Source organism: Macaca mulatta, chromosome X, assembly GCF_049350105.2.
Source record: "Macaca mulatta isolate MMU2019108-1 chromosome X, T2T-MMU8v2.0, whole genome shotgun sequence".
Taxonomy (NCBI): domain Eukaryota; kingdom Metazoa; phylum Chordata; class Mammalia; order Primates; family Cercopithecidae; genus Macaca; species Macaca mulatta.
In genome coordinates this window covers 93,899,480-93,924,718 of record NC_133426.1, presented here as the reverse complement: position 1 = coordinate 93,924,718, position 25,239 = coordinate 93,899,480, and the positions used below count along the sequence as shown (strand labels likewise).

The 25,239-nt window shown below is 34.4% G+C and overlaps 1 protein-coding gene across 1 annotated transcript in view; it reads right to left on the bottom strand.

Moving 5' to 3' along the window:
* Window positions 1-9,049, bottom strand: part of KLHL4 (kelch like family member 4) — a 166,521-nt gene extending 157,472 nt beyond the window's left edge. Inside the window, exon 1 of the mRNA XM_015127764.3 lies at window positions 8,536-9,049. Within this exon, the coding sequence (XP_014983250.1) occupies window positions 8,536-8,957 (422 nt within the window). The 5' untranslated portion in view covers window positions 8,958-9,049. The remainder of the gene's footprint in view (window positions 1-8,535) is intronic.
* Between the last annotated feature and the right edge of the window lie 16,190 nt (window positions 9,050-25,239).

Here is a 25,239-nt window from a genome sequence, read left to right as displayed (position 1 = left end):
AATATGTTTTTCATTTTGACAAAACTGAAATCTTCCATTGGAGTATATATTAAACTTCTCTGCTTCATCACGTTTCTCCCTAGAAAGGCAATAGAAAGGTTTTTGCTTCTTCCTATAATTAATTGTTTCCCATAGCTGCGTTAAAATGTGTCCATTCATCAAGCTTAATCTCAAGTTACGTCACCTCCATGAAGCATTCCAAGATTGTTCTGGCCAGAAAGATGTTCTTTTCTTTGAATGCCTATGGAGCTCAATGACTAAGCAATTTAAAGTATTCTTATAATGCACTTCTTTTTCACAGTCATGAAACCTTTCAACTGAATACACTTTCTCTCTCCAACTATGCCATAAGCCTCTAGTGAAAATTAGCACATAATATTTACCTTTGTACTCATTTGTGTGAGTAGGAAACCATAATGCACATAAATGAGGGCTCAATAAATAATTCTTGAATGGTGGAAACATCTTAAACAACTGAATTTTGGCATGTTGCAACATACTTCAGACTCAATTAAGTAGCTGTGTTGCTTACAATTTTATACGACAGTTTGTTGTTACTCATGCATTGTTTTCAGTTTTGTTACAGGTACTGTAATCAACATTAACCAGAAAAGGACACCTAAGTCTCACTGTGCTGATAGCAGTCTAGTTTTACAGGAAAAGGGTAGACAAGAAATGTAATAGATAGCTTCCCTTTAGTGAGCTACCCAGGGCTTGATGAAGAACCAATTGCTTATGTCATAGAAGTGCCAAGAAAATTGCAAGGTATTTAGTATGGCTACTGATGAAGAAAGAGCAATAGACAATGTGGGGAGGAGGGCAAGACACACATTTTGTACAGTAATATTTGAAAGCATGCAAGGGATGATTCATTGTGACTAATAGTGATAGGCTAAGAAAAGTTAACCGGAAGTTACAAAGGACTATGAATTCACTGCTGATCGTTTCAATAAATATGACAATTGATATGTGGTCTCGTTCAGTACAAATGATAGTATTAGTATAATATATATGTAGTGATTTAGCAAATACATACTTTATAATTTAATTATATTTTATTAAGTATATATTAAATTATTAAAATATATTAAATTTATTAATTAAATTTAATTAAATTTAATACATAATTTATAAGTTACCAGAGTAAACCTTTATGTAATGGTTAACGTTCAAAGTTTCAATGGTGCTCATTTAATCCTAAAACTGGAAACTATTTGATTTAGGTTTTCTCACTTCTAGTCACCTTTTCTTAGATAGTTATTTTTAGTCTACTTGTAAAATCTTATTTCTCAAACAAACACCATAGCTGAAAATTTTCCATTCTTCATGGTGAAATGATTATCTAAATGGAATAGAAACACCATAAGTAAGATATACTCAATGACTACATTTTTCTTTTAGCATAGGAAGATGATAAAAATTTTTATATAATAAAGACTGTCTTGTATCTGTCATTGTTTTCCTTTTGAGAGATAAACCATGGCAACGTAAATATTATTTTAAAGTAGCAGGCCATATTTTTATTTGAAAATACGAATACATATATACCACTTCATTAGTGTCTGTGGAATCCTCAGTAATTAAAAAATAAGTTTTTCTGTTATACCCAACTGTGATTTTATTAGTTGCTACATCCTTAAATTTGATTTACACTGAATGACAGCCACAATTAATATCATGTTAATCAGATTTGATACTGCATGTAGTCACTAGATGTTATCAGAACTTTAGCTAACTTCCATAGGATTGCCTTTAGGATATTATCTTGTCTCTAATGTGTAGGACTTATGCATTAGAGGCGGTAACAGTCCATTGATTTTGGCTCAGTATTACATTAACTAGTTGCCAACGAACACAAGCAAAACAAATGACAACCAATACCCAGTTTTCCCAATTGGATGGTCTTATATTGCTGACTTAGGAAATCGATTCACTCAGATAACCCTTGCTAAAATATTGCACTTTTTAAAAAGAAAACCTGTGATAGTTTAATCGTCGAATAGAGTCCCCACATATACTGCACTCAATTTATTTTACTATTAAAATTTTGCTGGTATGGTAAATATGTTACAATTAAGTAACCAATATTCATACATTATTATTAACTAACGTCCATTTTTATTCAATTTCCTCAGTTTCCACCAAAGGTCCCTTTTCTGTTACACATCACATTTATATTTCATGTCTCCTTTGGCTCTTCTTGACTTTGACAGGTTCTCAGATTTTCTTTTTTGATAATACTGACAGTTTCAAGAGTATAGACCAGGTATTTTGTAGAATGTCCCCCTATGTAAATTTCTCTGATGTTTTTCTCATGATTAGATTGGAATGATGGGGATGGAGGAGGAAGATAACAAAGGCAAAATATTATTGTCATTACATCACACTAAGTGTACACACTGTCAACATGATCGAACAATATTTTAATGTTTAAAATGTTTAACTGACAGTTAATAATTGTGCTTATTTATGGGGTACAATACAATGTTTTGATCTATGTATACATTAAAAATATTAAATAACCTAATTATCATATCTGTCACCTCACCAATTTATTTTTATTTTTTGGTGAGAATGTCTAAAATTTTAGCAATTTTGACCACTTTTGATGTTAAACTTGCATATCTGGCTAAGTTCATATTTGTCAGGCTTCTCCACCAACCATGTAAATTTCCACTTTCCTGCCCTTCTTTCATACCGTACTCACCCTTTGGAAAGAAGTCATTATGTGCAGCTTACACTTAAGGCTCAGTATTCTGCTCGACCTCTTTGAGGGCAGAGTGCTGGCATAAATTATTTGAAATTCTTCTGCACAAAAAAAAATTGTCTTTATTCTTTTATTTATGTATTTATATTTATATATATATTTTTTTGAGATGGAGTCTCACTCTGTCACCCAGGCTCACTGCAACCTCTGCCTCCCGCATTCAAGCAATTCTCCTGCCTCAGCCTCCCGAGTAGCTGGGATTACAGGTGCCTGCCACCACGCCCAGCTAATTTTTGTATTTTCAGTACAGATGGGGTTTCACTATATTGGCTAGGCTGGTCTCGAACTCCTGACCTCAAGTGATCCGCCCGCCTCGGCCTCCCAAAGTGCTGGGATTACAGGCATGAGCCACCATGGCCGGCCTTCTCATTTACTCAATCATTTATTTATATCAGTATGGACTCATGGGTGTTTATCTTATCTTATGATTTGCAATCCAATAGTACTTCATTTTGCTATTTAAATTATTCCAGTTTTGGCTATTGGGAGCTTTTTTCATTAATTCCTGTGTCCCTTTGACACACCTGCATCATTTTTTTGAATACTTATTTTCTGGCACTACAAGATGTTTCAGGTTCATCTTTCAGAATGTTGATTTTGACTCGATTTTTTTAACTGAGGATCCAGTGTTCCCCAGTGCTCCTCCTTGATTTCAGTTTTTCCTTCTCCTTTAAATAAAATAATTTCACACTGGTATGAATACATACCTATACATATATGTGTACATATATGTATAAAACCCTGCAATTATTTTCACTAATAAAGTCATATGACTTATAATGTCTTAAGGCATCAACAGGATCAGCATTAGGGACCAGAGTCAGAAAGAAGACATACAAGTTTCCAGAAAAGTCTTTAAAGTACAAAGTGACTGAACATTTGTGCAATTTGCAACACGTCAATATAATTAATATGCTGCTCTTGACATCACTAATTAATATGCTGCTCTTGACACCACTTGCTATATAGTACAATGCATTTTGAAGCCTTTATTTCTGTTTCCAAATGCAAAAATTAAATGATGTCTTTCACATACCAGAAATAACAACTATGTTTAATCCTAAAAGCATACGTCTCCAAAGTATCACCAAGTTCCTTAAATGGCAGTCCCCAAATTTTCAAATATTAAATATATTTTAATGAATGTTAACTTAATTACATATGTGATACCATACTGTCAGGAACGAGACATGAGGACCACGGTACCTCACCCTCAGGATTGAGGCGATGAGTAGCAAGGATTTGAAATCAACCAGCAAAGGTTTCATCTCTAAATATGTTAGGAATCTTTGCAATAAATTTAAATTTTTTGTCGTAATGTTCTAAATGTAGTAAGGCAATTGAATAACTTATGTAATTTTGTGTGGTGTGTTTTAAACCATAGGCGAAAAGATTTAACCTTAACCTTTCTGTAAATAACAATATAATTGTAGTTCATTTCTCATTCTTTCATTTGACATACAAGTCTCTACCGAATAATGCAGTGTAAAGTTAAGTGAAGCAGGTCTAATTCTGAACTTCAGAAAATTACACTATTTTCACCTTGTAAGAAGATAGGCCACAACAACATTAACAGATATAATACCTGGAGAAATACCAATTGTAGATGTCAGCAACAGTTTCACATTCAAAGTCTTCCCTTGGGGGCCGGAGAAAATAAACGTAAAGTACTCCACGCTTGGCGCACAGTGAGCGTCAACAAAAGGTACTTCTTATTTTTAATGTTGTATTAGTATTGCTTTGTTATTGTTACCTTTCCAAAGTCATTTCCTACCACTCTCTCTGTTGAGCACGCTTCTCCAGATGCACTATCAACCACACTCCCATCTCAGGCCCCGTGAAATTGATTTCTCCCTGGAAAGCACTCCCTGCAGATACCCACATATCTCATTTTCTGCTTTATCGGAAATAATTTTACAACAAGTTTCACTGTTTTAGACTTAGAATTTCTCTTATGCATGAATATTTCCCTAGCAGATATCAAAACAGATGGGTTTGTGTTAAGGATGAAGACCCACAATACATTTGACCCTATCTGAATCGTTTTGTTAAAAAAGGCAAATACACTGTCATGTGTCTATTTTCATAAAGGGGAGAGGTCTCTGTACGAGGCACGTGCCACGCTGCCTGAATAGCCATATCCCCAGAGGGCAAAAGAGCAACATGGTTACAGGATGGCTGGAAAGTCACCTCTGGGGCCATGGACCATGCATGTGATCCTAAAATCACTATAATGAATAACAGGGCGGGACACAATTTTTAGTTCACCGGTTGAGGAATATTTTGAACATTAATCAATGGACTCTGTGGGGACATGTGGCATTGATTTATATAGAAAACCATATATGGTGGTTAAGTACTCCCTTGGCACAGGAGAAGTAACCTCTCATTTGCTTCAAATTCTTGAGTCAGACATTCTGTCTTTTCTCACTTCATTTAAATATCTACTCAAATACTACCTCATCCAAAAAGCCTTCTCTATCTGAAGGAGTGCCCTCTACTTCACTCTATTCTTTCTAATTAATTTTTGTCATATTATATATAATCACCTAAAGATTATAATTTGGTTTATTTTTATTGCCTCTCTCTTCCCATTAGAATGTGTATTCAATGATTCAATGAAAACAGATTCTCTGTTTTGATCCTGTTTTATCCCTAACATCTAGAAGAGTGCCTGGAGCACAACGAATGCTCAATCTTTGTGGAATAAATTATTAATAAATTCTAAGTCTTATTCATCCAATCCTACTTTCTCTTGGATAGCAACATAAACAATAACATCTGCTCATTTTTTCTAGGCAAACCTCACTTGAAACTTGGAAAGGGCTCTACTAAAGAAAGAATGGAGTCTTTACTGGCAGTGCACAGATGACAAAAATATTTAAAGTCACGTATCAGTACAGTTGGTAGGTTGTGCAAAAGCCTGAAACCCCAACAGGTAAAATAAGGGCATGGTCCCAATTCCTGACAATTCCTTAGAATTAAACAGCTCTGTAAATGTCCAATTTTGTACTGGGGCATGTTCTTGGCCCATAATGGTTCATTTGCATTTTATGCAATGTCTTCGAACACAAGAGGAAATCAGACATCTCTCTTTCAGCAAATGCAGTAAGCATGATTTTTCATGTTAACACTGTGACATCTGTCTGTATACTTATGCAATAATGCTTATGAGCAATTGCAAATACCTATATATATGATTTCATAATTAAATATTCTGTCACACAGGAAGCATAATCATAATACAGTGTTAAAATATGTGCTCTTTTTGTTGGAATGCTATGGTTGAAATAAGGAAAAGACACTTGAGCAAGGTAGTTATGGGGAATCAAAGATGCAGAGTTAGTGGATAACTAGGACAAAAGTAAAATGATAATTGAGCACAGGTCTCTGATGACCAGCATACTGGTATATGAATACTGACAGTGTGGAATCACAATACAGAGCTGTTCCTAAATGCTCTATGTACTTATAATTCAATTGCATATGAATATATTTGGATTTTAATTTTCCAAACCAACATGTTAACATAACTTTAAGAATGTTGGCTTTAATATCCTTTCCAGGACGAACTGTGATTTATTCTGTTGTATTGCATGTTTGCAATTTAGTCCATTCTCTATTTATTCCCTATAATATTTGTAGAAATCAGGGTGGCTTAAAGAGCCTTACTTTGCTCTGAGCGTCATAGCTCATCTTGTACTAGTATGATAATTCTGCACACTCACTACTGTTTTCTTTTTTAAAAAACCACTGGAGTTATATTGAGCGGATGTCAGCCTGCTGCCAACTTGTTAGGATCTTTTCTTCCTGCCCCCCAACATTGCTGAAGAAGAGAGGCACTGGACAAGCAAGGTACCAGGAAGCTCCTTCTCAAATGATGTTGCATCAAGACAGGAAGATTTAGAATGGGTAAGGAGAAGGTAATAAACCATTGTATTTCAATTAATAAGATCCTCAATTTAGCCCCCTCCTGCCTAAGATATCCTTGGCACACCTCTAAAACCATTTCCTGTATGTATGTTAAGAAAATGTTAGCTCTCCAATGAAACCATAGAATAATTAACAAGGCATCTCTTTAGAAAATAAAAAATGTAAGGAATGAAATCAAAGGATAAATGCACTTTTTAAAACTGTCACTTGATGACGCTTTAAATTTGACATTTTATCTAACACTTTTTCTAACATGTATTTTATTGTAAATATTCTCATACTAGAAAATTAATTCATGTATTCTCAAATAATTTTGTTCCAAGGTCACAGTTGGTAATTTAAATTTCTCTACCACAGAGTTAAATTCATTTATTAATCTCCAAATTTAGCAGTTTTAAAAAATTGTTCTTGGTGAGGAGAACAAATTTGAAAGCCTGCTGAATTTAAAATTATGGACTCTATATTACTCTGAGAGTCTTATTTGCTGTACCAAATGCAACCTGCAATCCCTACAGTTACATAGCATTTCCACGGACAAGCACAAAATACTTAGGAAAATTTCACACATACGTGCCTTATTTCCTGAGAAGTTTATATGGCAGACCATCTAACATTATTATTAATGTCATTTCACAAAGTCTTCTGCATGTTTATATTTCAACAAGACTGAGTTCCAATAAAGGCATCATTTTGCTGTAATGTTGTTAGGCTGCCGCTTCTTTTGATATTCTGCTTTGAATTTATGAAAGCAAGAAACTGTGAGGTTGTTATTTTGGAAAACTTATATTAAGAAGTGAATCTGCCAGTCCTTCTTCTCTATTTTTATGTAGAAACATAGTATGCCAAATATACAGGTTTCCAAATAAATTAGCATGTTGAACTACTATATGATCTAAAATGCATAAAAACACTTCTTTTTCTATGGCATTACTAAAAATTAATTACATTGCCAATATTATCAACTGTGTCTAAAACAAGTTGGGACTATAAAAATGTCTGATAGTGAAAAAGCATAAAACAAAGAGATAAGGATACACTAGGTTAAGTTATAATTGACAGTATTAGAGAACAGAACGTAATTTTCCTGCACTCAAACAATACCGGTTGGCATAAAAGTAAAGACAAAATCAAATGTTTTTGGAACTATACCCAAACTACACTATATAGTCACTGTTTATTCAATTTTCATTTTATGTAAAAGCTGAAATGCTCCATTTCCCGCTTTAAGATCACATTGCTGTAAGTAGCATCTTATTACCTGCTTTATGCAGAATATTTTCATGCTTGCGAAAACTAGCTATGAAAGTAATAAAACTTGAAATGAGTCTCCGAACGCCAGATATTCCATATCGTCACATAAAGATAACACACTTTTAAGACTCAATATAGCAACTATGTACTAAGGAAACAGATAAGGATGTGCTGATCAGTCACAGCTTTTATTTTGTCAAAGTTGGCCTAACTCAATGTCAGAAAGAGTTTCTGTGATTCATAACACTTGTACAAAGAATTGCATTTAAACATCTGAGCCACGGAGTGTATTTATAGAACATTCGTAATTACAATAAACACTTCTTAGAACTGAAACAGAATTCTTAATGAAAATAGAAGTAAACTCGTAACCCACACCCCAAATTTCCAGTAATTATCAAGACGTATTCGTTATTGCTGTTTTCTTTTATAAACTTAGAGGAAACGGTTTCTGAGAGACCCTGACTGGCTGAACACAAACTCAGAGATTATTATAACACTTTCTATTTAAACCCTAAACATGAATTGTAGAGGTTAAGTTAACTGAAGTTACGGCTTTCAGTTATGTGACCAAAAACTCTTACCTTGCTGTAGAATCTTCTATATTGTCATCAGCCATCATCTCCAAATCTTGTGCGCGTTTCCCACAAGCTTCTTGGAATAAATTCTTCTCTGGAACTGCCTTAGGAGTATCTTCATTTGCTTGAAAATGTACTATCAGATTATGTTGCTGCAAATTCTGAACGGCTCTCTGATGGGCAGGGGCCGGTCCTGGCACTGGTGCCAGTATATTGTGGTGGACAGGACTGTTGCTTTTCTTCAGTCCGTTTCTGTCCCGAGAGTGGCTCTTCAACCTGCCCTGAACCGGGGTCCCTCTGTGCTCATATCCTTCCTGCTGAAGACAGCTTCCAGTGTTGGTGGAACCTTGAAAAGGATGACTAAACCACCTCCAGCGTAGCCTTAGGATCTGTTTCACATCAAACTCTTTCTTGCCAGACACTGACATTGTAGCAAGAGGAAAGACAAAAGCCTTCTCTCACAGAAAGGAAACGGAGCCTTTGTTATCTCTTGTTTTTCTGCCTCTTCTGTAGAACTAACAAAAGCACAAGTGCCGAGAGCAGTCTTTCTTGCTTTCTCTCCCCTCCCCCACTGCCTATGATACACTGTGAATACTTGTAGCCTTCTAGCAGAGGCAGAGGGCTGCAGCTAACCGTGTAGGTGGGAACCCATGCTGACAGGATGATGAGGTCAGACCTTAAGCAAGTAAATCAGCTTACCACAGGAAAGCAGCCACCACAACACTCTCCAGCTGTTAGATTTGCAGGCTTGTAGTCCTCCTGCTCGGACTTGCAGATATCTAGTCCTGCTTCTTCAGTATCAAAGTACAGTAGCTGCAGTAGAAACCCAGGCAAGTGAGCCAAAGAGAAGTGTTTAAACTTATTTTCTTCTAGATGCCTTCTACTCACGCCTCCCCTGTTAGATTCATTTCTCAGTAGCCCACTTCTAAAAATGTACCACTTTGTTCCATGATAATGTGCGACAGAGGAATTCATTATAATCTATTTTGAGATTCCTTTTCTGGAAACTTTGAAAATGGTTCATTAAGGGGAAGTGTCAGAACCCTCATGCGGGTTTGTAATTAGTTTTTTACAAAACTAATCTGAACATGTGAAAGTCTCTATATGAATATTTACCTGAAAACTTGACGAATTTTAGAAACATAAGATAGCATTGGTTACCCATGATCACTCACACAGAAACACACCATTTGGGAATGGAGAAATGATATTTTTAGTCCACATATGGAGGAAGAAAGCAGTGCTTTTCCAAGCTAGTTACGTTAAAAGATATGTCTTCTCTCAGTGACCGCAGCTTGAAAATGAATAGTTCATTCTGGCTCCATGCCTGGATACACACCTTCTTATCATGCCCTTTACTTTCACAGGCAATGTTAAAGGTTTGTTTTCTTTGTTCAAAAACCCTTATGAGAGGATGAACAGAGTGTGTTTTGAATGAACTCCAAATCATCATACTGCTCAGGAATAACTGTGCCCAAAGCACTTTGAGATCTGAAGCATAATCACTACTTTGCACAGATGTACATGTTTACAAAAGACAGTCATGTACCAAGAATGCATTTAGCACTGACATTTTGAAATTCAGTTTGTTACTTTATCCAGTTCTCATGTCACACATACAGGCGATAAAGGGGAAATTATGCTAGCGTATGCCTAGAAAGAACACTGAAGTTGTAAGATTTTGCTTTTAGTTTAGCTTTATGGTTAATGAGCTGTGTGACCTTGGACAAGTCACTTTACTTTTTTGCATCTCAATTTCTTCATATATATTATACAGAGTCTAGACAGATTTCTATGTTTTCAAAAGCACTCAGATGCGATGGATTTAAAAACAACTGAAGAGAGAATAAAATGAGTCTCTCTAAGTTTTGATAGGCATTTTATCCGTGGTTTTCTTTGAATTCAATTATACCTCTCCCTTTCCCCTCTTGTTTCTGTAGGTGTGATGGTTAATTTATGCCTCAACCTGACTGAGCTATGGGATGCCCAGATATTTGGCTAGTCTGGGTGTTTCCATGAGGGTATATATTTTTTTTTTTTTGATGAGTTTAACTTTTAAATTGTTAGACTGAGTAGAGCATAGTCTCCTCTCTAATTGGGTGAGGCTCATCCAATCAGTTGAAGGCCTACATAGAACAGAAGGCTAACCTTTCCCTCAATAAGAGAGAATTACTCTTGCCTCACTGCCTTCTATCTGGAACATGGGATTTCTGCCTGTCTTTAGACTTTAACCAAAACATGGCTTCTTCCTGGATTTCAAGTCTGCCAGCATTTGGACTGGAAATATACCATTGGCTCTCCTCAGTCTCCAGCTTGCCAACTGTGGATCTTGGGACTTGTCAGGCTCCATAATCATGTCATCCAATTCCTTATAATAAATCTGTGTGTGTGTGTGTGTGTGTGTGTGCGCGCGCGCGCGTGCGCATGCGTGTGCACGTGTGTGTACATGTAGAGGAAACAAACTGTAAATATCAGGCAGAATAAATAAAATGTTGTAACAGAAATGTAAACAACATGTGGTAGGAGCAAGATGAAGTACTAAATTATCCATCTAAGTAACTGTAAATAATATCTTTTCATATATCAGGAGTCTATAACCTTATTTTTCTAACATGTTCTTTGAGCTTGTTATGATTTAGATATAATTGGGAATTTGCCTGCGTACCTCTTACCATAAGATGAAGAGGAACTAATATCTATCAGAATCTAAACTTTGATAGCACAATGTTCTGTAAGAATTTACCAAGAATGTGCTTTTTCACTGTATGCTGAATATGGTCATTTTCCTGGATCTTAAACAAGGAATCATAGAATGACTAAGAAAGTTTTAGGTCTCCTAGAAAAAAACAAAAAGAATAGTATTTTTATGAAACATGAAGACTCCTTTTACATTTCTGATTACAAAAGAAAGATTTAAGCATATTCAAACAGAAATGAGGAAAACGTCTGTAAGGAAAGGAACCATGTCTTATTAATAATTTCCTTCCCTTTGCCTTACTATCTACTTTGCACCTGGTCATATTTGATCTATGCAGATTTAATGCATAACAAATTCTAAGTGAAATTCTTGTATTAGTCAGGGTTCCCTAGAGTAACAGAACTAATAGGATATATATATATACTATATGTATAATCAATTGTACATAATAATATACAATATAATATATAATAATATATATTGATTGTATATTATTGTATATATTAGTTATACATATAATGGAATATATATATATTCCAAATATATAAATATAGAAGTTAATTAAGTATGAACTTACATGATCACAAGGTCCAAGAATGCGCTGTCTGCAAGCTTGAGGAGCAAAGACAGCCAGTCTGTGTCTCAAAACTGAAGAACTTGGAGTCCGATGTTTGAGGCCAGGAAGCATCCAGCATGGGAAAAAGATGTAGGCTGTAAGTCTAGGCCAATCTCACCTTTTCGCCTTTTCACGTTTTTCTGCCTGCTTTATATTTGCTGGCAGCTGATTAGATTGTGCCACCAGACTAAAGGTGGGTCTGCCTTCCCCAGTCCACTGACTCAAATGTTAATCTCTTTTGGCAACATCCTCACAGACACTTCCAGGATCAATACTTTGCATCCTTCAATCCAATCAAATTGACACTCAGTACTAACCATCACAATTATTATCATATAAATTTTTTTTTGTTTGTTTGAGATGGAGTCTCGCTCTGTCGCCCAGGCTGGAATGCAGTGGCGCGATCTCGGCTCACTGCAAGCTCCGCCTCCCAGGTTCAGGCCATTCTCCTGCCTCAGCCTCCCGAGTAGCTGGGACTACAGGCGCCCGCCACCTCGCCCGGCTAGTTTTTTTGTATTTTTTAGTAGAGATGAGGTTTCACCGTGTTAGCCAGGATGGTCTCGATCTCCTGACCTCGTGATCCACCCACGTCGGCCTCCCAAAGTGCTGGGATTACAGGCGTGAGCCACTGCGCCCGGCCCATATAAATTATTATCATATAAATTTACTTTATCAATGAACGCCAGAATTGTAAAATAAAAGAAAAATGCAAAATAGCTATGGGACTAAAATACCATCTAAATAATTACTGATTGATTATACAGGTGGGGGAATAAGCCTACAAACCAGTTGAATATTTAGGGCAATTTAAAAGCCATGAGCTTTTCGATATTGTATTTTAGCAAAACCCTGCATAGCAAATTAAGTTCGTCAGCTACTAGGACACTATAGTGGTTAACATTATTGAAAATTACTTGGGAATGCTTTGTTTTATTTCTTTCCCATAATTATCTGATTATACAACACAAAGAAAAATTACATAGCCAGACATCTGTGTATTAAAAGCTACACATTAACAACCTTTTCATGTGCTTAAGTGGAACTATTTCACTTGGCATGAGATGCATTATCCAGCACTAAAATAGTCAAAATAATAGTAATATGTAATTTTGAAAGGTTGTATGCTAAGCACACAACTCTTAAAACAAGTCTGTCCTAAATCACCGCATCAAAAATCACTACAAAATTTTGAACTATGTAAAAAGCATTAATGTTGACTCATGGCTCAAGTCACCTCAGCAAAAAGAGATCAAATAATGGAAAAAACATTGCTATAATAAAACTCCTTCCATTTACATCCACTTATTTAGGTAAACAAACATTTTCAGCACTCATGTCTGTAAAAACAAACAAAAATAAATTAACTGATGCTGACTCCTGTCTTATTCTTCCTCAATAAAAATTCTATTTAGAGTCAAAAAATTTAAAAACTAAAATTCATGTATTATTTTTGTTGTGAAAATACTATAAGGTAATCAACAAAATACTTTCAAGTAAAAATATGTTACGAAATAATTATCTTAGGAAACTGAAATGAAAATGTGGATTCGAGGAGAAAAGAAACTATTTGAAATTTCTGCTGCTAAAGAAAAACATGTCATGTATTATTGAATTACAAGGGTATCAAGTCACTACAATTTTTAGATTCCATTGAATATATTTGAAAAAGTAATTTAAAAATTTATTTTGAAATACTAACGTTTAAAGTATGGTAGAGAGTGCATCTTTTGACACTTTAAAATTATGATGTAATATTTCAAATGTGAGCTTCATATTGTATCAGACTCTACATAATTTTTCAAAACGTTTTGTAGAGGATGTGTGGAGCAAAATGTTTGAAGACAATTCCTGACAGCTAACTTAAGTTTGAAAGATTATCACTTGATTTTAATCCCATTTTTACTCCATTCCATAGTTAATTAAGAGCATTCTGCAGTAGCATTATACAAACCTTCCTCATTTATTCCCTCCTCCTTTCCTACGGAACATAACGGCTATCCCCATTTTTATATTGAAACCATCCACTCTAGTGCAACTGTTCTCAAAGTTTAGTGAGCTATCACTTTATATTTTTTACTTATTAAATGGGCAGATTCTGATTAGCAGTTTTAAGGTAGGGTCCAGAAACCCATTTGTTCAATAATCACTTTAGGGCACCCTTTGAAAGTGGTCCACAGACTTTTTAAGACGTAGTGTTTTAAAGTAGCCAACATGTGATCTTAGTTGAATAGAATTATTTCTTCTAATTTTTCATTTCCTTGATTTTTTTTTTTTTTTTTTTTTTTTTACTCATTCATTCATTAATCCATCCAACAAAGGCTTATTGAGTGCCTACTATGTGCTGGGCTCTGAACTCTGAAGATGCAAATTTGATTACATTGTTCTTGCTCACAAGAGCTTACCTTTTGTACTCTTGACCACCCCATCTTTTCTGGAACAGTCTTCTCTTGGTCCTTAATAATATGCTCTCTTTTTCTTCCGTCTGTGTCTTGATATCCATCTTTCTCTCCTCTAAACCTAGAAACATACATACGTGCAGACTTCAGGTTTCAGCCTTGTCTCACTGCTTTTACTTCTTTATATTAACTATCATATAAAGTTTATTTGCTCCCAAATTTCAGTGGTGATCTCTGTGTAGGTAATTTTTAGATCTTTCTTTTAAGCCATACTTTCATTAATGTTTCGGTTCCAAATCTCTAGCGTCCTACAAGATCTTACTTTATAAAGAAATCTTTCTCTCTGTCTTTATGCTGTAGCAGCAGTTTACAAGAAAATATAATATCAGTCATTCCACAAACTGATTACCTTCACTTTAACTTTCTCTGTCTTTCAATTAAACAGAACTGGTTTTAGTGTTCTAAGGATCAAGATTTTACCCTAAAAAGAGTTTTTAAAAATTATCTTGGCCCTCAGCAGTGTAAAGTTGATCGTAAATATAGACATGGTCACTGGTCTTGAATTACATGAAGTTAAAAATATCTTTTAATGTTAGCCACCATAACTAAATACATTTTCTACTGGAAAACCTAGTCAATCAGCACATGAAAAAGCTAATCAACCACAATCAAGTAGGCTTCATTGCTGAGATACAAGTTTGGTTCAACATATGCACCTGACCCCCATCCCATCATGGCCAAGCATTCAATTTGTAAGGTTACTCTGGGGTCCCCTTGGCCAGGAGGTGGTCTGTTCAGTCAGTTGGGTGAATTTGAAATGATGAGTTGAATGAAACACTTATAGCTTACAGGTGAGATGCTCTAAGTAGAATTCTATTTGAAAAGAATAGACTATGTCTATCATGGGATCTGGCTTCATGAACATTTCTGGAATAAATAACAATGTAAATTGAAAGCCACATGGTTTTCTAGAGGGAAATCTTGGCACTGATCTTATTCTCAGTTTTCTTACCGACTTCTTGTGTGAGAAAAATTATAAAAAATCATTTTGTGCCTCAGGTTTTCCTTTTATAGAAAAGTACAGAACAATATGCTTTTTCTCTAGATGGTAAGATGTTGTGAAGAAAGGCAACTTAACATATAAGGTATGTATAGCCATCTAGAAGTAAGTAGTATAAAAATACAATTTATTATTGTTAAATTATTATTTAAGAGGACTTTTATTGTTGAAAGTAGTACTTTGGATATGCGCTTATGTCTCATGGATTGTTCCAAAAAACCAAGAAAATTCATAGTCTTCAATACTGAGTAAATTGCTAACTAAGGGTATTTTAACTAGTAGGATCATTGGAAGGGTGGTTATGAGTTATAACAGCTAAAGAGAGTTACAGTTCTCTCATTTAAAAAGGTGAATAAAAGGTTCCTCCTAGAGTTAATAGTTTATATAAATGACATATTTATCTCTTCTAAGTAAGCTCATAAGCATGACTGCAAGTTCAGAAAGATCAAAACAAAGTAACAAGGAAATGTAGAAAAGTACACTATTTGTACTGTCTAAGGAGGAAAAAAAAATGCTGATCTCTTACAGTCCAAAATATGAGAAAAGTACCTTTTGTTTCTGCTTTTTCAAACTGCAATCAGTGCTTAGATAATTTTACATTAGAAAACAAAGTTTTACAAAAAATTGCATCGAACTTTGTATTAACATGTTAACTTTATTCTCACAAAACTGCTCTCTCTCTCTCTCTGTATACACACACACACTCACACATAGCTTTTGGCATAGAAAATTTGCGCTATTTGCAAATCCTTGGCAAAAAATATACTGCATTTAGCCAACAAACCATGTGTAAATGGGTAATGAATGTTAACAGACAATCCACAGAAGAGAAAAACTGATTGTCCAATAAACATGTGAAAACATGCTCAGAATCACACATAATGAAATAATGCAAATGAAATTAACAAATATAATTTTGTATTCATCAAGCTGGCACAAATTAAAGTACCTTAAGATATTCATATTGGCTAGGATGTAAAGTTATGTAACAGAGATTTACTCTCACTGAAAGTGGGAGTTTACATCAATAAATAATTTTGGCAACATCTAATAAAGTTGCAGATGCACATGCCCAATGGTCAAGATTTCCACTCCTAAATGTAAGACCACGAAAAACTCATATAGACGCATGAGAAGACTTTACAAAATATTAATTGTAGAATTGTTTGTAATAAAATGAAACCAGAACAAAAAAGAGATTTTTATCAATATGAGAATAGAAAAACAGGTTTTGATATAATTCTACAATAAAATATTACTCAAAAATAAAATAAATGAACTAGAAATAAATAACATGAATCTAAATATAAAAATCATAACACTAAGTAGACTAATTTGTTTAGTCACAAGAGAGTGTGTACAAAAAGAATACTATGGAAGGTATTATCCTTTATGATAGCCTTGTGTATGTGGTACAGAAAAATGTTAAAACTGAGAAAGAGAAGAAGGCTGCACACTGAGATATGAGGGTAAAATGTTAAGATTTACTGCACAGCAACATTAAGCAGCACAAATTGATATATATGAGTATGTATGTGTATACATGTATATATTTAGTAAATATTTGCCTATATATAATTTATATACATATTTAAGACATTCATATTAAGATTATACATATTTGGAGTATATATATTTAGGAGCATATATATATATGTATATATACACACACACACACAGGTATTTGATACACAAATTTAATGAAATTCTCATCAACTCCTGCAAAAATTGTTGTATACATAGACAAGCTTCTTCTGTAATTTATAAGGAAAGGCATAGGCCCTAAAATACCAAAAACAATCTTGAAAACTAAGAATATGGTTGGAGAAATCTACCTGATACCTAACAGTAGGGCCTTTTATATAACTAGATTAATCAAGACTATGTAATGTTAGCAGAGAGAGAGAGAGACAAATAGATCAGTGAAACAAAATAAAGAACCCGAAAGTAGGCCCACATGTACATGCTTGACTGATATTTGACAAAGTTGCAAAAGCAGTTTAATAGAAAAGAGATAGTCCTTTCAACAAATAGTACCAGAGCAAATGTACATCCATAGTCAGAAAAATGAGCGTTGACCTAAGTCACACACGTTATACACATAGTAACTCAGAATGCATCACAGACTTAAATATAAAATGCAGAAATATGACTATTAGAAATAACAGAAAATCTTAGAAATAACAGAACATCTACAGTAACAAAGTCTACAAACAAATAGAATAGAATAACAGGTTTTGTTAATAACAGTCTACAAACAAAGGGTTTGTAGACTTGACATCAAAAGCACAATCCATCAAATGAAAATTTGATGAATTGGACTTGGTCAAAATTTAAAACTTTGCTTGGGTAAAAGAATCTATAAAAGGGATGAAAGGACAAGCTAAAGTCAGAATATTTGCAAACCACATATCCAAGGAAAGACTAAGATCTAGACTACTTAAAGAACTCAACAATATTAGACTAAACAATCCAATTAAAAATGGACAAAAGACACCAAGAGATATTTCACCAAAATTAATTTTAAAATGCCAAATAAGCACGTGAAAAGATGTTCAGCATCAGAAGCCACTGAGCAAATACAAATTTCAATCACAATGAGATGACTACACACTTATCAAAATGGCTTCAATAAGAAATAGTAACAACACCAAGTGTTGAAGAGAATGTAGTAAAAGCAGATCACCCATATCTGGTGACAATGTAAAATGGTATATAGCCTTTCTGGAAACCGGTTTGACAGATTTTTGTTTGTTTTTTGTTTTTTCTCCTAAGATGGAGTCTTGCTCCATCACCCAGGCTAGAGTGGAGTGGTAGAATGTCAGTTCACTGCAACGTCTGCCTCCTGGGTTTAAACGATTCTCCTGTCTTGGCTCCGCCTGAGTAGCTGGGATTACAGGCATGTGCCACCACGCACAGCTAATTTTTGTATTTTTAGTAGAGACAGGGTTTCACCATGTTGGCCAGGCTAGTCTTGAACTGGCTCATCTTGAGCTCCTGACCTAGTGATCTGCCCACCTTGGCCTCCCAAAGTGGTGGGATTACAGGCGTGAGCCACCACGCCTGGCCTACATTTTCTTATACAACTAAATGTGTGACCACCACATTACCTGGCATTGCACTTTACATTTTTCCCCACAGAAATTAAAACTTATTTTAATACAAAAACCTATACATAAATATTCCTAGCAGCTTTATTTGTAATTACCAAAAAGTAGAAACAACACAGATGTACTTCAACAGGAGAGTGGTTAAACAAACTGTCATATATCCATACCATGTATTATCACTCAGCAATAAAAATAGTGAACTGTCAATACACAGAACAACTTGAGTGAACCTCAAAGAAATTGTGCTGAGAGAAAAAGAACTTTTTCAAGAGGTTACATATTACGTGATTCTATCTATATACCGTTACCGAAAAGACAAAATTCATGTATTTTGCCCATTTTTAATGGGGTTGTCTTCTGCTTTTTGACTTAAGTTCCCTGTAGATTCTAGAAAATAGGTCTTTGTGAGATGCATTTTAATGAATATGTTCTCCCAAAAGTTGAAATTTTTTTAAAAAATACTAAATTATATAAACGGTCAAGCGTGGTGGCTTATGCCTATAATCTCAGCAATTTGGGAGGCCAAGGCAGGTGGATCCCTTGAGGTCTGGAGCTCAAGACCAGCCTGGACAACATGGTGAAAACCTGTCTCTACTTAAAACACAAAAATTAGCTTGGCATGGTGGTGCACACCTGTAATCTCAGCTACTCGGGAGACTGAAACAGGAGAATTGCCCGAACCCAGGAGGCAGAGGTTGCAGTGAGATGAGATCGTGCCACTGCACTTCAGCCTAGGTGACAGAGAGCAGGACTCCATCTCTCTCTCTCTCTTTCTCTCTCTCTCTCTCTCTCTCTGTGTGTTTGTATGTGTGTGTAATATATATATGCACACATACATATATATATGCATATATATATATACACCACACACATACACACACACACACACACACAGAGAGAGAGAGAGAGAGAGAGAAACAGAGTGCAGATTAGTGGTTTCCAGAAGTTAGGAATAAGAGTGGGGTGTATTTGGATGTAATAGGGGTTCCAATGGGGTTAGAAACTCTTCTGTGTTTTGTCTGCATCCATGCCATCATCTTAGATGCAATATGTATTATAGTTTTGCAAGGTATCAGAAAACTGGATAAATGATATGAAAGATCTCTCTATATTATTTATTACAACTGCATGCAAATAAACAAAATAAAATGTTTAATTCAAAAAATTAATGATATATCACCATTGTGTAGAACAACCATTAAGGTTTGTTTAAACAGGTAAATCACTTAGGAAATACCACTCAACTAAGCACTGCAGTAATCATTTTTTTTGCAAAGTATCTATAAACTGAATAATATATATATTGCCGAATTGTTCTACTAGCCTGCTTAAATGTGATAAAATAAAATCTTGAAAGAATATTGCTAAATTTTAGTGAAAAATCATCATTTTGGATCAGTTATATATGGTACTTTTTGTTGTTAGACTGTCAACTCTTGTGTTGGAAGCATGACCTATACCCAAGAACTAGGCAGACACAGAAGTGTTACTGGAGAAAGCAGGCAGTACCTAGATTTATTTCACATTTAATAATAATAGGTTCATGTTTTGAAATCTGACACTATGAACAGCAGTTTCTAAAACACTATACAAGAATTACATCATGTAGTCTATGGGGTGATCCTACTTCTAATAATAGTGGACTAGCTTCAGTTGAACCAATACTTCTGTAGGTAATAACTGTAAACCCTGGACAAAATATTTTAAAAAGTACTTGAAGTCACTGAAGAGTGACAAAAATCAGGAAAATACTGGAGAAAACTTTACACATGGAAGGTGAGAATGGCAACATCATTGAGTGAAAATTTTCTTTGTTATGGCTTTAAGCTAGAGGACAGGACATATTGCATATACGTGAGCCAGCTACTACTTGGATATAAGCCTGTACTCTTACTGTCTTCAAGAATTGGAGAATAGGATTCAGGTTAACCATATAAGATGGACAAGAAATTAGAAAATTCCAACAATAGAGGCACAAGGATGATTTCATTAATTGTTAACATGAATTCAACCAAAGTTTTGGCTTAACTACGTATGTATGGTGTTGGTTTTAGCAGCTCAGCTATGACTAAAGGAATTGAACAAAGACTGAAGCTGTGTACCACTGAAAGTGAGACTGTTTAAAGCTTGATTTCAACCAATATAACTGACTACTAAAGCACACGGGGAAAAATCAATACTCTTTGAAAAATGATAACGCAATCCAAAACCTATGGAGATGTATAATCAAAATGTCCAAGATAAATTTCAATTTCTAGACATGTAAAAATGTGACTTAAGAGAAAATGCAACCCATGAGTATTAACCCCGACATATACCAGATATTCGAATTAGCAGATAAGAATTTTAAAGCTGGTATTGTAACTATGTTCAGAGATGTAAAAAACACGGAAGATATCAGCAGAGAAATAAGTCATTTAAAAGAACCTAACGGAAATTCTAGAGCTGAAAAAATACAATATCTGAAATAAAAAATTCCCTGGATAGGCTTAGCAATAGAAAGGTATAACAGAGGAAATAGTAAGAAAATTTGAAGATAGAAACTGATAAACTATCCAATCTGAATAACAGAGAGAAAAAAGAATTTGTTAAAAAAATTGATCTGTGTGACAATATGAAAATGTCTAATACATATGTATTTTTAAATCTAGGAATGATAAATAACAATTAAAGGGTCAACAAAAATATTTGAAGAAAAAATAGCCAAAAAATTATATAATTTGATGAAAGACTTAAAATTACAAATTCAACAATCTTAGCAAAATCTAAGCAGAATACGTACAATGGCAATCACAGTTTGGCATATCGTAATTAAATTGCTGAAAACAGATGTGTGTGTGTGTGTGTGTGTGTGTGAGAGAGAGAGAGAGAGAGACAGAGAGAGACAGACAGAAATTTTGACCAGTGAGTTTATACTAGGAAATAAATGAAGAACCAAAGACAGTGGAAAAACATGTTTAGAATGCTGAATGAGAAAATATTTCAACACAGAAGCCTATATCCAGAGAAAATATCCTATCAGAATGAAGAGTAAATACATACATTTCCAGACAAACAAAAAGAAAGATAATTCATCGCAAATAAAACTGTCCTATTAGTATAACTGCCAAAGGATGTTTTCAGGCTAAAGGAAAATGGTACCAGATAGGAAATGAAATCTTCAGGAATGAATGAAGTGTACTCAAAATGGTACATGTGTAGGTCAATGTAAATTTAAATATAAATTTAATATTAAGAGCTTCTGCACAGCAAAAGAAACTACCATCAGAGTGAACAGGCAACCTACAGAATGGGAGAAAATTTTTGTAATCTACTCATCTGACAAAGGGCTAATATCCAGAACCTACAAAGAACTCAAACAAATTGACAAGAAAAAAACAAACAACCCCATCAAAAAGTGGGCAAAGGATATGAATAGACATTTCTCAAAAGAGGACATTCATACAGCCAACAGATACATGAAAAAATGCTCATCATCACTGGCCATCAGAGAAATGCAAATCAAAACCACAATGAGATATCATCTCACACCAGTTAGAATGGTGATCATTAAAAAGTCAGGAAACAACAGGTGCTGGAGAGGATGTGGAGAAATAGGAACACTTTCACACTGTTGGTGGGATTGTAAACTAGTTCAACCATTATGGAAAACAGTATGGCGATTCCTCAAGGATCTAGAACTAGAAGTACCATATGACCCAGCCATCCCATTACTGGTTATATACCCAAAGGATTATAAATCATGCTGCTATGAAGACACATGCACATGTATGTTTATTGTGGCACTATTCACAATAGCAAAGACTTGGAATCAACCCAAATGTCCATCAGTGACAGACTGGATTAAGAAAATGTGGCACATATACACCATGGAATACTATGCAGCCATAAAAAAGGATGAGTTTGTGTCCTTTGTAGGGACATGGATGCAGCTGGAAACCATCATCCTCAGCAAACTATCACAAGAACAGAAAACCAAACACCACATGTTCTCACTCATAGGTGGGAACTGAACAGTGAGATCACTTGGACTCGGGAAGGGGAACATCACACACCGGGGCCTATCACGGGGAGTGGGGAGGGGGGAAGGATTGCATCGGGAATTATATCTGATGTAAATGACGAGTTGATGGGTGCTGACGAGTTGATGGGTGCAGCACAGCAAGATGGCACAAGTATACATATGTAACAAACCTGCACGTTATGCACATGTACCCTAGAACTTAAAGTATAATAAAAAAATAAATAAATAATAAAATAAAATAAAATAAAATCTAGGGGGGAAAAAAAAGAGTCAAATAAACAATGCTAACAAAACCCGATGTTCTTTAGTGTGCCCCACAATTATACTGTCAGTATTAAAGATCAGGAAAAGTTCCTTCTACAACTAAAATTTGAATTCATGACAAAACATTGTTTCAATTTAATTGCCAGTGATTTTAAAAAAAATTTTTAGTGATAAATAATAAACATTTTTGACATCTTTGATTCATCAAAAAAAATATGGCTGGTTAAAGCGAAACTACATATGATATTCTATTGTAGGATTTGTAATATATGCAGTGGTAATACATGTGACAAATATAAATGATGAGATTGGTAAATGTAGATAGTTGCAAGATTCTTACAATTTACTTGAAGTGACAATATTAACACTATGTGGTAAAAATAAATGTAAGGGTATATTTTCTAATACCAAAAGAAACCACTAACAAAATGATGAAAAGAATATATAATTAATTAAAAAGCTAATAGATGAATTTAATTTCAAAAAAGTTCAATTGATCTCAAAGAAGGGAAGAATGATGCAACAGAAGAAAAAAAAACAAATAGAAAAAAGAACAAATAAACAAATGATAAAAAATAATAGGTCTAAATTCAACCATATAAAAATTTCTTTAAAATAAACATACTACATCATCAATTAAAATACATCTTTGAGGTTAGTGTTATTTTTTGTTTTCTTTTTGCAGATGAAAAAATTAATCCATAGAGAGCATAATCACGCCTAAGTTCGTACAAGTGGTAAGTAGAAGAGGCAGAATTTAAACCCAGCCAGGGTCCACGTTTTTAAATCTCAAAATTATATCACTTAATATTTACCTGGGTCTGACTCATCATAAATTAATTTATATACACACACACAGATATATATATATATATATATATATATATATATATATGTAAAACTTGTGAGATAATAATTTGAAACACAAACCCCATTAACTCATTGTCATGATAATAGTGAAACAGAACACACACAAAACAATGAGAGAAAGACAAAAGACAGAATGCAAATATGTATTGAGTAGTACAATGCAGTCTAGAAATGGAAAAGGAGATGTACTTCCCTTAAAAAAGACGTCAGTGGGGATTGAAGTGTTCTGCTACACCTATGTGGAAAAGGCAAAACTGGTCATTGGAGGACAAAGGAATTCTAAACAGATGAAGTTACCTTCAAGCTAAGAGAACAGCATGTGCAAGCACATTTAAATGAAGGCACTATCTTATGGAGGACAGTGATAATATTAGTCTATTTGGCCTTATATCATGCATGGGCAAGTCAATAAGACAGCTAAGTATTTGTAATTGCTGGGATAATGATACACAAATAATGAAACTATCAATGTTCCATTAGAAGAACCTATCTTATAGTGTTTCCAGGGGCTTACTTTCGTCCTGTCTTGTTTTATAGTTTTTGTGAATGACTGGATTGGGAGCCATGATGACCACACACATATGCATTGAAGCTGAGAGGATAGTCAAACACATTGTTTAACCTGTTTAATATGCAAAACTCTCTTATTTCACTGGAAAAAAATTGCCATATCTGTCAAGAAGACATTTAATATATACTTCTAATTGAACAAGTACAAAATACAGTGAGATGTTTTATAAAAGTTAGTATTAAAATTACTTCAAGATTGTATTATACATTCATTCCTTGAGTTTCAGTTTCCTCATCCCCAAACAGAGCTGACTGGATTAAATTATTTCAGTACTTCCTTGCAATTCTAAATTTCTATGGTTCCTTGCATCATAGTTGAATGCAACTGCAAAATTAGCCAATGTGATCTTGGGTGAATTAATAGGAATTTGAAGAATAGAGAATATAGTCTGTGGTAGTCTGTGTACCACACTTGAGCACATTTCTAAAAACATGACAGATTGGAGTTTGTCCAGAGGCAAAGGATTCCTTGATAAAGAAATGGAAACGATGATAACTGAAATATCAGACGTTATTCATCATCCTTCAAAGGCTTTTCATTGCACCTAGGATAAATTTTTTAAGAATTACTATGGTCTACAGAGTTCTTTGTGATGTGGCTCATACATTTCAGAACCAAACATAGAAGTATACCCATAGTGCAACTCAAACAGCAAGGAATATTTCAAAATACTCTTTTTATCTTTCATAGGAATATCATTAAAGACAGAAATTTTGATATTGATTTTAATAATCTTCAGAAAAGGCAAGTAATATGCACTCTAGGATCCCCCACTTGAAAGATAGCCCACCTACTCTTTACCATCACCTTGGTTGACTCAACCTTTAACTCACTGAATTTCAGCCAATCTGCTTTCAATCCACTAAATAAACAAAATTCCTTTTTGCCTTATAGTTTTCAAATATTTGATTTCTTCTTCTTGGAAAATTCTATTGCCAATTTTTTCACTTGGCTAAATATTACATATTCTTCAGGTTTCAGCTTAAAATCACTTCCTCAAGGAAACCTTCTAAAATATGCCATTAGAAAAGAGGCCACCTGTTTTCTAGTGGATCACCTAATTCTCTATTCTTACGCTTTAATGTTTTTTCATAGCACTCA